Source organism: Hyaena hyaena, unplaced genomic scaffold (assembly GCF_003009895.1).
Source record: "Hyaena hyaena isolate Hyena2069 unplaced genomic scaffold, ASM300989v1 scaffold_337, whole genome shotgun sequence".
Taxonomy (NCBI): Eukaryota; Metazoa; Chordata; class Mammalia; order Carnivora; family Hyaenidae; genus Hyaena; species Hyaena hyaena.
This window is the reverse complement of record NW_024080966.1, coordinates 443,285-460,046: the sequence shown is the minus strand read 5'-3', so window position 1 is coordinate 460,046 and position 16,762 is coordinate 443,285. Positions and strand designations below refer to the sequence as shown.

The 16,762-nt window shown below is 35.7% G+C and overlaps 1 protein-coding gene across 1 annotated transcript in view; it reads right to left on the bottom strand.

The window, feature by feature from the left end:
• XPR1 (xenotropic and polytropic retrovirus receptor 1) overlaps window positions 1–16,762 on the bottom strand; it is a 206,754-nt gene that overhangs the window by 63,076 nt on the left and 126,916 nt on the right. Inside the window, exons 3-6 of the mRNA XM_039249309.1 lie at window positions 15,243–15,344; window positions 4,716–4,936; window positions 1,256–1,405; window positions 906–989 (exon numbers count right to left, since the gene is read on the bottom strand). Coding sequence (XP_039105240.1) covers window positions 906–989; window positions 1,256–1,405; window positions 4,716–4,936; window positions 15,243–15,344 — 557 coding nt within the window. The remainder of the gene's footprint in view (window positions 1–905; window positions 990–1,255; window positions 1,406–4,715; window positions 4,937–15,242; window positions 15,345–16,762) is intronic.

Genomic DNA, 16,762 nt, shown 5'->3' with positions numbered 1-16,762 from the left:
AAAATTTTTTGATTTCTAATTATTCTTGATATATATATCGAAATGCGACTTGTTTTAAATGTTGATCTTATATTCTATAACCATGGTAAACTCACTTATTAGTTCTAGAGGCTATTCTAATGATTCATTGGATTTTTCTACACAGGTTATCATGTCATCAGCAAAAAACTCCACCAGTTTTAGTTCTTTGTTTAAATCTGAATGCCTTTTATTTCTTTATCCTACCCTCCTGCACTGGCTAGAATCTCTAGTACAATTTTGAATAAAAGTGGTTTAGATTGAATATCCTTTTTTGTCTCTAGTTAGGGAGAAGGCATACAGTCTTTCATCATTAAACATAATATTAGTTGTAGGTTTTTGCCTTTTATTAGGATAAGGAAGCTTTTTTGTTATTGATTTTCATTCCACTGTGGTCAGAGAACATATGCTCTATGACTTAAATCCTTTTAAGTTTTTACTGAAACTTATTTTATGACACAGAATATATCACATACATGTTTTTGGTATAACTATTGTGTAGATGTCATTTAATTTATTTTTTTTAGATGTAACTATGGCATTTTGGATGAAGTTCTGTAGTAGCCCAGGATATCTGAATCCCCTACCCCATATCATGAAATAAAAACCTCATCATCTGGGGAGACCAAGAAGTTAGGACGTCAATAAAAACAAACAAGAGAAGGAGTACAGAATAAGAGAAAGGTGAGAAGACATTATAATTCATCATGAAGTGAGATGTGGCACTTAATATTTTAAAAACAAAATAACAATAGTAATAACTACTTTTAACCTTTGGTTGACATATTTTAAGTAATGAAACTAGAATATTTTACCAGCTAAATATATTATGTTGATTATTAAATAGGCAACACCAACCAACCAGACAACTGGAATCAAATACTAACCTGAGCAGCTCCCAAAGGGGGAACACGTAAACGTTTCATAGCTTTTTGTCTGTCACCATCTTCAAGTTCATTAGTCACTACAGCCTAGAAAGACACACTGAATTTTAACACAGGCTATACTAACCTTGAGTAACACATAAGTAATTCTGAACCATTTTATATACATGGTATTCTGATAACCTCTTGGTGAATATATACTAAATAAAACAAAAGAAAAAAATCACGAATAAGATTATTATATTCAAAGCCAGCAAGTAATTACGAAGGGGGCATAGAGATAAGGAATTATTTCATTAAAAAAGACATTAATTTTATTGAAAATATGTGGTACATAAGTGAGATTACTGTACCTCAGTTTCAGAGATGAGCTGGTTGATTTTCTTGCACGTATAAAAAGGCGCCACTTCTACATGAGCCACTCGCCAATCTGCTCCACGAGATGTTTCCAGGATCTTGTCATGCTTTTTGAGGATTTTTCGAAACCCTGTAAAATTCAGATTCTACAGAAAGAAATAAGAAAAACTACTATAATTTCCACAACCATAAAAGAAGAAAAATAATATGCACTATGCATTGAAGGGCTGACTGAAGACTGAGTACTGAGGGAAATGGCAATGCTTTCATACAAGCATTTACTACTAAAAAGATAAGACTCTTCTTTCTTATTCCATCTTTTTATTTCAAGGTAGTATGCCATCAGTAATAAAAGAAGCCCTGAACTATGAATCCTAGTATTTCTATTTCAAGTAAATTAATAAAAGTCTTAAACTCAAAGCATCTTTACTTCCATTTTCTTGTGTACAATATTCTCAAAAAGGCTAGTTCATATTATTTTGCTTCATACTCAAAAGAAGACTGTCAGAAAAATTTTTGGATTCATCATATATTGAATACATTTATTAGTTTTGTTTTCTGAAGGACTGGTATAGCTATGTATTTTACCCCTAATGTGAACCAGCCTGGAAAAATGGAAAATCATCTATTTCTTTTAACTTTCATTTTGCTTCCATCCATTCTCAGTTTGGAGATGGGAGTGTGAAGAGAGTCAGCAGAAGTGATCCTATACACAGGGTTTCACTGATAGTGGGTAGGAGCTTGCAGTCTTTCTCCATTTCCACAATATCAAAATAGTATACTTTTCTACATTCTCAAATTGTCAGTTTTTTGATCAATATGCAAAAAAAAAGCAGGAGGGGCACCTGGGTGGCTCAGTCGGTTAAGCGTCCGACTTCAGCTCAGGTCATGATCTCACAGTCTGTGGGTTCGAGCCCCGCATCGGGCTCTGTGCTGACAGCCAGCTCAGAGCCTGGAGCCTGTCTTCAGATTCTGTGTCTCCCTCTCTCTCTGACCCTCCCCTGCTAATGCTCTCTCTCTCTCTCTCTCTCTTTCTCTCTCTAAAAAAAAAAAAAAAAAAAAAAAAAAAAAAAAAAAAGGCAGGAAACTGTGGATTTTCATGGTTCTTTAAACCAGAGGCCTCCCAAATTTGTTGACTACATAGCCCTATCAGTAAAAAAAACTGAGAACTCACTCCAAATTAGACTTTGCATGCTTGCTAGTTTGTATATATTTTTTTTCTCATACTTTAATAAATCAACTTAAACTTTCCTTGGTGTGCATACATCATGACTTAAAGACTGCTTTCAATTAGTTTTCCTTTCTCCTCACTCTCAATATAAACATATTCTTACAGAATAGACAGCCTCAGAGAATAGATCAGAACTTTCATAATTGACAATTATTTTTGTTTTCCCAAGGAGCTTTTTTTTTTTTTTAAATGTTTATTCGTTATTGAGAAAGAGAGAGAGATAAAGCATGAGTGGGGAAGGGCAGAAAGAGAAAGGGAAACACAGAATCCGAAGTAGGCTCCAGACTCTGGGCTGTCCACACAGGGCCTGATGTGAGGCTTGAACTCATAAACCGTAAGTTTATGACCTGAGCCAACGTCAGATGCTTAACCAACTGAGCCACCCATGTGCCCCAAGCAGCTTTTTATAATGACCCCAAAGAAGTGCCACTAGGGAAGTTAATAAAATAAAGTTTTAAGGGGTATTTCCCTGTAACACACAAGCATAATTAATGAAATATGAAACATTAATGTTTTATAACATTATAAGAAAGAATACACCTTTGTTTTTTTAAACATAAATTATAATGCTATTGATAAACTGCAAAGGAAAAGAATTTCTCATCGTATACTTTACTATTCTTCTTTGAATGATAAAATATTAAATTATCAAAGAAGAACTCAGAATTATGAAAGGGAAAGAGCTAGAAATAAGTACATGCATTAACAACTGGGATTACTGCATATACGAGACTAGGTCTTCTTACTTTAAAACTCCAATATTTACCCCTAGAATACTTTTGTTGTATAACCTTTAGTTTTCATCCTATGATGATTCTTTTTTTAATATTATTTTTTAACGTTTATTTTTGAGAGACAAAGACAGAGAAATGAGCAGGGTAGGGGCAGAGAGAGAGGGAGACATAGACTCTAAAGCAGGCTCCAGGCTCTGAGCAGTCAGCACAGAGCCCGATGCAGACGACCTGAGCCGGAGTCAGGTGCTTAACCGACTGAGCCACCCAGAGGCCCCCATCCTGTGATGATTCTAACCACAGATTAGAAGTACTGATCACAATAAAATAGAAAAAGAATAGCACATAGGGTCTCTTTAAAGACTAGAGAAGCTTTTGCCTGTTGAAATGTTTATTATTGAACAAATAATCTGTTTTTCAAGAAATTTGTTATAGATTTAACTATTTAAACACATCTGTAAAGAATTAGAAATTAATAAATGCCTTTAATTTCCATTAATTTAGTGTACATGATAGTAAGGCTTTACAGACTGGATTTTAAAAACAGTGAGTCATATATGATAATTGCATAGATATTCAGTCTCTATATATACTTGCTGTGACCTAATTTCTTTTCTCTCACAAGAATTCTTTTCTACTTAAAAAAAAAAAACTGTTTTAATTCTAGTGTAGTTAATATACGGCGTTACATTAGTCTCAGGTGTACAATATAGTGGTTCACTAATTCCACAGAGATTTTTCTTTTTATCATAGAGTCATATCGCAGTCTATGGATAATAAAATTGGAAAGATTCTTAGTGGCAAGTTGAAAAGTCAGTATCTTTTATAATATTATTAGTGCTAGTTTCAGGAAAGTTAACTGACGAAAGCCTTTGTGGAAATTTTGCTATAGGTGTGGAGAAATACAAAGCTCTTACATAGCCAGCAGTGGTTGGGTAGATATATACAATTTCTTATTTCTATTCACCACTACCAGAGATGCCTCTCAAAATAGGAAGCAAACTGAGTGAAATTGTGAATGTTGTACAAAAGGTTTTAGAAAACTGATCTTCAAAAACAGAAATCTTTTTAAAAACATTTTTTATGTGTATTTTTGAGAAAATGAGAGACAGAGTGGGAGCAGGGGAGGGGCAGAGACAGAGGGAGACACAGAGTCTGAACCAGGTTCCAGGCTCTGAGGTGTCAGCACAGAGCCTGATGTGAGGCTTGAACTCACAAATCGTGAGATCGTGACCTGAGCTGAAGTCAGACAATTGGTTAATCGACTAAGCTACCCAGGCGTCCCCAAAATAGAAATCTTGTTAACATACTATTTTGCTACCTTTGACATATGATTTTTAGCCCATAAGAACACCTGAAATCACATTAAGAACCTAAAAAATAATAGCTTGCTAGACTTCCCTTTTTGAATTGGCCCATTACTATAGTTCCAGGTTAATTCCAAATTTCTTAATTATTTGAAGATTCCATTCTCCAGGATAAAAACTGAAGTACCTGATAGTTCTGCAGCAGGATAAGACTGAGGTAGAACTCGCTGAAGGCCAGTTTAAGGTCTTTAATATTCCTATGTTGGACACGTTCCTCGTGGGACAAGTGGAAGACCGGCTTTCTGCGTTGTCGCAGTGTAGAGCCAGTGCTCTCTTTCTGTGCATCCAGTGATGACTGAAGCTCATTCTGAAGTGTAGCAAACCTGCGCTGAGCCTCTGCAAGCTTTTCTATTAAAAAAAGAAAAAAAAAAGAAAAAAGAATTTCCAAACATCAAGATTAAAAAGCTGGTAAAGTTCTCACTTCTGAATTTCTAGTATTTATTCTAGTTTGTTTCCCTAAAATTTCAGGAAAAAAAATGTTACATGTAATATTTAGAACTGGATAGGAAAAAAATGTTTTTGTATAACATTTCATTTTATTATTCTATCCCACATTTCCCTCCCTGTAAAACCTCAAGTGTACCCTTTGTTTTTACAGATGAATATACAGAATTTTTAAAAAGTCATGAAAAGTGACAAAATGGTACAGCCACATTATAATTTGGAAAACAGTCAACTGTCAAAAAGTTAAACATAGAGTTACTTACCTTAAGATGCAGCAATTTTACTCCTAGGTAGATACCCAAGAGGACTGAAAACACACATTCACACAAAAACTTGTACATAGGAGCGCCTGGGTGGCTCAGTCGGTTAAGCATCTGACTTTGGCTCAGGTCATGATCTCTTGGTTCGTGGGTTTGAGCCCCGCATCGGACTCTCTGCTGACAGCTAGCTTAGAGCCTGGAGCCTGTTTCAGATTCTGTACCTCCCTCTCTCTCTGACCCTCCCCTGCTCACGCTGTCTCTCTCTCTCTCTCAAAAAGAAATAAAACATTAAAAAAATTAAAAAAAAAAAAACTTGTATGTATACATGAATGTGTATTCACAATAGTAAAAAAACCTGAAAGAATAGTAAAAAAAAAAACCCTAAATATCCATCAACTGATGAAAGGATATGTGAAATATGGCATATATGTATATACACACACATATATATATATAACGGAAATATTATTTAGTCATAAAAAAGAACAAAGTACTGATACATACTACGACATGAATGAATCTTGAAGAAATCATGGTGAGTGAAAGAAAACAGACACAAAATGCTACATGTCATCTTATTCTTATTCCATTTATATGAAATGTCCAGAATAGGTAGACCCAGATAAAGTAGATTAGTGTTTGCCAGGGTCTAGGGGGTCGGAAGAATGGGGAACAACTGCTAATGGGTATGGGGGTTTTGGGGGATGATGAACATGTTCTGTAATTATATAATGGTTGTACAACTTTGTGAATATTCATGATTTGAATCTCTCTCATCAGGAAAAGCTCAGTCTCTCTTAATGGCTCATATGAGTAAGTCAGGCTCACTTGGGATAATCTCTCATTGTTTCTTTTTTTAATGCTTATTTATTTTTGAGAGAGCACATGCACGAGTGTGTCAGCAGGGGAGGGGTAGAGAGGGAGGGAGACACAGAATCCGAAGCAGGCTCCAGGCTCTAAGCTGTCAGGACAAAACCTGATGCAGGGCTTGAGTTCAAGAGCTATGAAACCATGACCTGAGCAGAAGTCAGATGCTTAACCAACTGACCCACCCAGGCACCCCGATAATCTCCCATTCTTAAAGTCAACTGATTTGGGACCTTAAATACAGCTGCAAAATCCCTTCACAGCCAATACCTAGATAGATGTTTGACTGAATAACTGGGAAAAGATAAAGAATACATCAGGAGGATAGGATCTCAGAGGCCTCCTTAGAATTATGCTACCATGTAATTCTGGTTGCAAATTTCTAGAGACTCCAAATGCCACTTGGTCCAGTAGTCAAATGGAGATTTATAGTGTTCAGATGACAATGGAATACTAACCCAGGTTTAACTTACAGTGGACCAGATGGTCCATGAACCCACTGTATGATTACTTTCCCAGTTCTAGAATGTATAACTAAAATAGAAACACCAAGACACTTGTACAAACCTCACACTGACTCTGACCCAGGTGTAAGGGCCATTATTGTAGGAAGGACCAGTGAAGTTCCTAGACTTCTCCCTATCAAGATAATAACCAAGAAGCAAAAATACATCCCTAGGGGAATTCCAGAGGTTAGTGCCACAACCAGAGGCCTGAAAGATACAGGGATGTTGATATCTATCACTTTCCCATTTAATTCATGTGTTTAGTCTGTGCAGAAGCTGGATGGATCTTGAAGAATGACTGTGGATTACAGCAAATTTAACCAGGTGTTCACTAATGGCAGCTGCTATTCTAGATGTGGTATCATCACTGGAGCAAAAAACACAGACTCTAGCACCTGGTATGCAGCTAGGCACCTAATAATGCAGCTTCTTATTTGGCAGCAGATGCCAGCATTGTCTCTGAGCCCCAGAAATGGCACCATTTCCCATAAGTACTGGTCAGCCACCTAGTGGCAGGTTGAATGCAACTGGATGCAGGGGGTAGGTATGTCCTCTATGGAATAAATGTATTCTTGATATGGTTGTGCCTTCCCTGCTCATAATGTTTCTGGCTAGCACCACTATTAACTGGAATGCCTTATGCATTTTCATGGCATACACACAGTTTCATTTCTGATTAAAAAAAAAACCACCTCATTTCACAGCAAAGGCAGTAAAACAGTAAGCATATCCATGGAATATAATAGTCCTACCACATATCCAGAAATTGCTAGCTCAAAGAAAGACTTATCAAAATGAGTTGTGAGACAAAATTCTTGAAGAATAGGGTTCTGCCTTACACGTTGTAGTATTAAGGCCATTATATTGATGCTTTCGCAAACACAGCCAAAATACAGAGGGATGGAAGTGGGAGTGGCTCCTTCACTACTATATTAAAAATTCACTCACTCAAATTTTTGCTTCCCAATGTGCAACTTGAGCTCTGCCTATTGGTTAGTTCTCAAGGAGAAATGCTTCTTTCAGAGGAATACAAGAACAGTTCTACTAAATCAGAAGATGAGAAACACCTGGCCATTTGGGTCTCCCTGAACCAGTAGGCAAAGAAGTTGTTTACTGGTTGGTGATTGATCCCAATTACCAAGGGGAAAGTGAATTGTTGATATACAATAGGAGCAGGGAGGACTGTGTCCATAACCCAGGAGACTCTCTGGAACAAATCCTAGCATTTCCATGACAAGTAATAAAAGTTAATGGAAAACTATAGATATAAAAAAAAAAAAGAATTATTGAGGATTCAGACTCATTAGGAAATGAAGTCTGGGTCGTTCTATCCACTAAAGAACCCTAGTCAGCTGGGCTTCTGGCTGAGGGCAAAGGTAATATGGAATGGACAGTGGAAAAAGTAAAATCATAGATACAAACTATGGCCTCCTGACCTTCATGCTCTTTTACATAGTTTATATTTTCTTCTCTCTTTTTGTTGCCTTCTGGGTAACTATTTCAGCTCTACGTTTAAGTGTATAAATTCTCTCTTAATCTCTACCTAATTTGGAAATTTAATTGGTTAAGATATTAATTTCAGTGGTTATATTTTCATTATTAAAAGTTCTAATTGGTTATTTTAAAAAGTCAATGTTGATAGTTTCCTTTTTGTTCATGGTTTTGATACTCTCTTCTATGCTTTTAGCCATATTAAGCATATATTTTATTTTGTATCTAATAATTTTGAATATTTTATGCATTTTACTGTTTTGTAGTTGAGAGGTTTTCAGGATTTCTTACTAATCTTCCATAGTGGAAGAAAAAGAACTATTTACCTATTTTCAAATCTCAAACTGAAAAGGCAAAATGAATCTCAAGTTTCTTATTGTAGAATCAAGCATTTCTATTGCAAAGTTGTTTATCTTATTATCCTTCTGATCAAAAACAATACAGAACTTTTTGGTTCTTTCTTGGTTCACTGTGCACCTAATGATTCAGTACTTTTCTCATGATCCTCCTAGATCAAAAGATATAATCTAACACTTCTGTTTTATAAACAACTTAAGTATTTATGTCCTAAGCACTTAAAAACCATTTGAAAAAATAGTATACACAAACACAATATATAATGAAATAATGTGAAACTTTATCCAAGGTCAACTATAAATTACTTTGCTAATTAAAAACCTTAGGTAACTTGTAAGATCCCAAACCCAGAAAATCATAAGTAATATGAATGATCAACTTTTACTGTGAAAAGATTGATATATGAATTTGCTATCTGTTTACCATCCTTAGCCTCAGTTGTCAATAAATTTTGTAATTATTTACATCTTTCATCATATGGATATTAAAAATGAAAATAGTCCAAAAAATGGAAAGAAAGAACTGTTACTTCCTGCACACCAGCAATGTCATGAAACAAATGCCTCCCCATCTGGCAAACTCCTTACTCATTTTACAAGGCTAATCTCAAATGTTATTTTCTATGTAAAGTTTTTCTTGCCTAACGACTCTCAGCTACAACTTGAAACTCCCTCTAAAGGGCTCTCATTAGACCACAAACATGCATATAAAGCACAATGAACATAATTCTGTTTATATATTTGTTTTATTAAATAGCTGTGAGCTCTCTAAGGCCAATGCATCTCTTGAGAGCAAAAAGAATCTTCATGTTTTAACGGTGAACAATTTTTTTTTTTAGATTGTACTGATTTTATTTATTTATTTTTAAATAGTTTATTGTTGAGTTGGTGTCTATATAACACCCAGTGCTCATCCCCACAAGTGCCCTCCTCCATGCCCATCACCCCCCTTCCCCTCTCCCCAACCCCCATCAGCCCTCATTTCTAATAGCTTTTTCAGGTATACTTTACACAGCATAGAATTCACCCATAATAAGCAGTTTGTTGATTTTTAGTAAATTTGCAGAGTTGTGAAATCATCAACACTATCCAATTTTAGAACACTTCCAACATCCCATACACTTCTGTCATGGCCACTGGCTGTCAATCCTCATTCCCACCCCTAGCCCCAAGTAACCACTGATCTGCTTTCTGTTTCTATGTGCTTGCCTTTTCTGGACATTTTTATAAAGGAATCATACAATATGTCATCTTTTGCATCTGTCTGGCTTCTTAGCATAATGAATTTGAGGTTCATCCATAGGAGTTTGTTCTTTTTATTGCTGAATTATACTTTGCTGGGTGGCTAGACCACATTTTGTTTAAATATTCATGTTGATGTACAATTGAATTGTTTCTATTTTTTTACTATATAAATCCTGCTATTAATATAAATTTTTGTATGGATTATTATCACCATCTTTATAAGAGTTTGCATATAGTAGGCTCAATCGATGTTTGTTGACTGAATATATGAATGAATGAATATGTGGGAAAAAAATCTCTAGTAATCCAAGTGCCTATACAGAAATAGAGGATTAATAAATACCAGGGGTATTTTGCTAGTGTATGAACCAGTGATTCTCTTCCTTAAAGGGAAGGCTATCTGGAAGAGCATATACGGGAAAATCTTTGTTTGGAAGTAGGGGTGTATAAAGCATATGTAATTTCAAAAAAGAATTCAGTATTACCATAGTCATGGTGTTACACTTAGAAAAAGTGCTTAATACTTATCAACAGGTTTAAAAGGGATGGAAACACTGCTGTTGACAACAAGTGTCCAAATCTATTTTTCAATGACACCACAGTTTTCTAGAGTTGGGTCTCCATAAAGCTCAAATAGATGGTATAGCACAGATCCTGGAAAAAGGTATATGTGTACATAAAAATGTACTTTGGTGTATGAATTAAAATCTACAAATACTTTTAAAAAATAAAAATGAATATTTCTATGTAATTTTATAACTACTGATAAAAATAGACTATCTTGGCAATAAATTCCAATCTCTACTCATTCCAGTAAATCAACTGAATGAATGAGAACAGATTATTTTAAGAATATATACTTAATGCCATAAGCTCTCAGATAATAAAATGTTGATAAAAATTTCCAATAACCATTCAAAAACTTTCAAAGCACCTATATGTTGCCTAAAGAGCTATAGGGTTAACGAAATCTTACTTAAGTTTGTCTATTTTGAAAGATAGAGAGTACACGTGCAAGCAGGGAGAGAAAGTCCAGAGAAAATCTCAAGCAGGCTCTGAGCTGTCAGAGGCAGAGCCTGACACGGGCTCGATTTCACGAACCATGAGCTCATGACCTGGGCTAAAATCAAGAGTTGGACGCTCAACTGACTGAGCCACCCAGGCACTCCAACAAAAATTTTTTTTTAGTTTTCACCAAATTTATATATATTTTACTTTAAAAAAAAAGTTATTTCAGAACTATAAGCTATCTTCAGAATAACAAAGTTATTATAGTTATGTGACTCAATGTTGATAAAATAAAGTTGGTGTTTTACAATACTTTTATTTTTTGTATACTTATCTTGCAATGTTATGATCTTGCTAATTCAATTTATGGACGTCAGTATTATCTGAAATACAAAATGTGTAAGAAGGCTGACCCATCCTAGATGATTCAGGATAGTTAATTTTGATATACTACATGAAATTTTTGTTCTGCTTTTATCTGGAATTCTTATTACCTGAGATTGTTACACCTCAGATACTGAAATCTAAAATTTTCATGTGTGAATAAAACAACTCCAGCCTCAGCAGACTATTTGTTATGCTCTTCACTCCCAAATATGTCATGTACTTTGATGTCACGATGCAGGTGTTTCCCTGGAAACTGCACTCCAACTCCTTTCTGACTGTTATCCTCAATATGCTCCTCCAAAAGCATGTGGAAATGCCTACACATTTCCAAAGATCCAATTTAAATTTTACTTCTTCTGTAGGTATTTCCTCAATCCCTCTCTTTTCCTCCAAGCAAAATCAATGGTTCATGTCAGTTTCCACAGTACTTTGCAATTATCCTGAATTCACAGCAGTGTTATGAGCTTTTCCTTTCTTTACCAAAAAAGAGCGAGGGAATGAGGGAAGGTAGGAGGGAAGGAAACTGCAGTAGTGTTATTTTTAAGTATGAAAATTATGGCATTAGAAACAGATTTATTTCGTGAATATAAAATATTTTCAGAAGCCTAAAAATTAGGACAGGTCAGAAAAAACATTGTTTAGAAACAAAGGAAGAAGCTCTTAGCTATTTAAAACATTGCAACCGGAGTGCCTGGGTGGCTCAGTAGGTTATGATCTCATGGTTTCATGAGTTCAAGCCCTGTGTTGGGCTCTGCGCTGACAGGTGGAGCCTGCTTGTGATGCTCACTCTCCTCTCTCTCTGCCCCTTCCCTGCTCTTGCTTGCAGAACTCTCTCAAAATAAGTAAACATTAAAAAAAAAAAAAACATTCCAACAACAACAACAAAAAAGGCTCGCCTGTTTTAATAAGGGAGTATTAAAAGCAACAGACACATTCTAACATTTTGTTTTTATGTAGGCACATAAAAGCACTACTTAGAAGTTAAGTATTTTGAATGGAGAGAAAGCAAACTGGTTCAAAGAGAAAGATATTATAACATGAAGTCATTAACGTTACTGATGGAAAAGGATATTACCAATCACCACAGAAAAAGGTTTCCGACACTATAGCCTCCAGGATTGATGCCAGGTTTAATACTAGAAGTGATCTAGGAGACTTCCGTAATTAGCAATGTTATCACCAAAAAAGAGCCTTCCTTTAAAAAAAACCTCCCTTTCCACCCACAGTCTTCAAATATTTAAAGATTTTGTATATTAATATAAATAAAGAGCAATACAATGACTGACATCAAACTATTGTTAATAGTTTCTGACTCATCAGAAGTGGAGCTCTTTGCTCATTTTACAAGAAGGTACATGGAAGCCTAAGAAGGTTAAATGGTAAACTTCTAAACAAAATAGTAAGGTTCAAAAATCCAAAATGTGACTGGTAGGTAACAGAACTAGTATGAAAATAAATACGTACATTTTAGTAGTATCCATTCTATGCTTTATTTAGGGTACTTAATACTTTTAGTCAAGACTATATCTCACTTAAAAGTAACCATTACTGGCTGACCATTCAATAATTTGTGAGATATAAGTGGTGGAGATAGGTTCATAAGCTGAACTCATTCTTGTTATTTTAGTTATTTATAGTTTTTCTGTGCCCTAGTCTCTAAGGATTGCTGTCTATAAGACGATCTGCCATGGAGTAGGTGGCTAAATAAGGAGAAAAATGATACCGTCTAGAACAAGTGCCAAATTCTATTTCTGTCAATCATGTCTTCATATTACCCATCACTTCCTGAGCTGGCAAAAAGTCAGTCTGAAGACTATCAATTTGTACCTACTCTGTGGTGACTTCAGGAGACATGCCCTACAGGCCCTGCCAATATACTAGGAAAAAGGAAGTCATTTAATCACAGCCTCCAAAGTTTTAGTAGTAGAAAGCCTAAAATTATTTTCGAAAAATAATGAAATTTAAAATAACATTTATCAAACTAGTGTTATAACTCAATATGGGGCCATAAAAGCAATTGTGTGGATCATAAATGAGCATTTTATAAGTCAAATAGAAATAATTAAATATAGAAAACAGAATATATACTATATATAGTAAGGATATTATTCCATGAAAAACTATCAATTATTTATATATACTGCATATACACATATACAGATGCACAGATACATAAAACACACATATCTGACTAGGCGTAATGGGTCAAATTTGTATCTAGATGGTACTATAACTCAACATGTAAAAAGTATGTATCTCTTATTAACAGCATTTTTTTTTCTTTGTATACCAATAAGCTTTATCTACTCTTTGTGATCTAAATAATCCATGTAGAATTGGGCTCAGAGATTGTTCCACCCACCAAAAAACTCCTAATAAACGTGACCTTCAAATTTTTCATTTACAGCCTTACATCATATCCTATAGCCTTTTCTTGGTCTAAACACTCTTTCCCCTACAAATGCTTTCCTCTTAGCTTCCTCTTCATTCTTCATTACATGCCACCCTCTCCTTCTCTGTCTACACTGCTAGTTCCTCTTTCACTCCTACTCTTAATTGTGGAAATTATCTCTGTTCTTGCACACTGCAATTTCTCTGTACATTTTTTTCCCTTGCTGAAAATCTATACATGGCACAGTTTCAAATAATATTTCTATTTTGTCTCTGCATTCTAAGTACTTAGAATGTAGTGCAAAGGACATGCATATACGCTGTGCCCTTTCATGACTCTGTGTCTCTGCATAAACTGCTCTCCTTGCCTAGGAAGTCTAGCCATAAGGGAGAGATAAGGAGAACTAAGGCATTTGCTTCTTTTTTTGTTTCTTTTTTGCTAAAAGGGAGTGACTTGCTAAGGAGACTAAACCAGTAAAAAGGGAAATCGGTGCACTTATTTACTAACTCTTAAAAGGAATAATTACTGGCACAAGTCTTGAGGGGCTAAAATTCAGTCAGTAGTTGTAGAGATTTGTCATGGACTGAAGAGGGATATCTGTTCCAAAAAGACCGGAGGAAAATAAATAAGGGTAAGAATGTCAACAAGTATTTAGGGGGAGGGGTGGCCTAAGTCTGCCTAAGTATTATACACCAACAGGAGCTGAAGGCCTTTATTTTTATTTGTAAAGAAAGAGACATAATTAATGAGCATGATGGAGAAGATGGTGGGGTCAGAAAATTCAAGACAATGAAATTGGATCTAGAAAAACACTTTGGAGCATGGAAAAGGGCACTGATAGGACCAGTGGGCAGGCAGCTTTGAGGACACAGTTAAGAGTGTAACAGTGAATTTATACTGGTTCAAATTTGTTCTGGCATGTGATTTTTTTTCCCTAGCTATCCTAAGCAGCCAGGGGATAGGCATGGAGAAAGAAAGTCTGAAATGGTTCAGGCTATAATTCTGCTAAGCAGAAACAATACAAAGCAATGAAGGTAAAAGGATTAAAAAGCACAGGGACAAAGTAGTTAAGATGACTAATAGAGAGGGAAGTAATTCTGGGAGGGGCCCTATCAACTGGAATAGATGAAGGAGTCAAGAAACTTGAGCTCTGTGAGATGAAAAAACAGAGGTTAAAAAACTAGAGGAGTAAACATATATAAAAAACAGAATTTTAAAGGGTCAGATATAAATAAAGTTCTAGTATTTTCTCCACAACTCCAATAGCATCTTGTAGATGCCACTCTGGGTACAATGCTCTAGAGAAATAGAAATGAGTATTCCATACAAGGGAAAGACAAAGAAATGTAGTTAATAACCAGGAACTGTGTAATTTAGCTCTGATAAAATCAAATTTCTGACTCTTCAAAGCTTTAGACTGGACTTTAGTGAAACTCAATCAAGGTACTGGTTCACAAGGAGGTCCCCAAATCCCTGCAACTGCAAAAGAATCTAGTCAATGACCATATGAAGCTTAAATACTGAAGTACTAGATATGTTCCTACCTCAGCAATAGAAAATATCCCTAAATGCAGTATAGGAGGAAAAACAAGCCCCAATTTTAAAATAATAATCAGAAGGTTAAACAATGACATGCAGAGCTTCTCTTTCCTAATAGCAGAAATTGTCTCTTCTATGTTGTAGCAAAAAACTACTCACCTGAATAAAATGTGTTGATTTTGGCAAGTTCTTTTTCACAGGTTTGGAAAAATTTTTCTTCAAACTTGGCAAAATACCTCTTTACTGTGTCCTCATCTGTAACTGAAAGCAAGGAAAACAATATTTAAATTTAATGTCCAAAGGTCAATTAAGAAAGCTAGGGAAAGGGTGCCTGGGTAAGCATTGGGCTCTTAAGTTCAGCTCAGGTCTTGATCTCAGGGTTATAAATTCAAGCCCCTCATTGGGCTCCATGCTGGGCGTGAAGCCTCTTGAAAAACAAAAACAAAACAGGCACCTGGGTGGCTCAGTCACTTAAGCCTCCGACTCTTGGTTTCAGCTCAAGGTATGATCTTAAGGTCCCTGGGATTGAGCCCCGAGTTGGGCTCTACCCTAGCATGGAACAGAGCCTGCTTGGGATTCTCTCTCCCTTTCTCTCTGACCCTCTGCCACTTGGGTAAGCACTCTATCTCTTTTTCACTCTCTCTCTCTCAAAAATAAATAAAGGAGCACGAGGCTCAGTCAGTTAAATATCAGACTCTTGGTTTTGGTTCAGGTCATGATCTCAGTTTCATGAGTTTGAACCTCGCACCAGGCTCTGTGGCTGGCAGTGTGGAGCCTACTCGGGGTTCGTTCGTTCTCTCTCTCTCTCTCTCTCTCTCTTCTTCTTCTTCCTCTACTCCACCCCCACTTGTGCTATGTCTCTCTCAAATAAATAAACTTTAAAAAATAAATACATAAACTTTAAAAAATACACTAGGGAAATAAAATTTAAACTTACTACTTTCTTAGTCTTCAAAATGACAACAGTGAACTGTGAACCATATTAAGAAAATACTGAAAGGCCTCTTCATAGGAATGTAGCCATTTTTTAACTGGATGAGACTCTCTAAATCTCTGCTATGATAAATTTACAGTGGTGGAGAAAATAACTATTCTAAGACTTCAGGGGAGGAAGACACTACTGGAGACAGGTGATTAAGGAAGAGTCAAGGTGTTGGGGGATGAAAATGAAGAGGATGCAGCAAGAGTAAATATTTCAAGGAATTAAAAAAGGAACAAAAATGAAGACACGAATGTGCAATATGTTCCTGGAAAATAATGAATTGGTTGTTCCCACTATATTAAATTGCTACTCATTTACACTCAGTTGCACCAGTATAGAAAAATATAGACTGATAGTTATAAATTAGATATTTTAAGGCTACAGATGCTGGGTATGAACATAAGTGGGTTCAGTAAATGGGTGACTGTGCAAGTGTCGTGATAAATGGCAACTGACATTTTCAGGATAAGGAGTGGCATGGATTCTGGCAAGTGAGAGCATATGCCTATCTAGCTAGTTGCTGCCCTGTGGTGATAGATGGTTACGGTTGTCAGATCTTCCAATTTTCAGAAGAAGTCAAAAATCTAGATATTTTAAAAATATAGTGTAGGTCAACTGATATTTGTCTCTGCAGGCTGGATCCACTTTGTAAGTTCTATCATATAGCTATTAATTTACTGAATTAGTAAGTACTAAT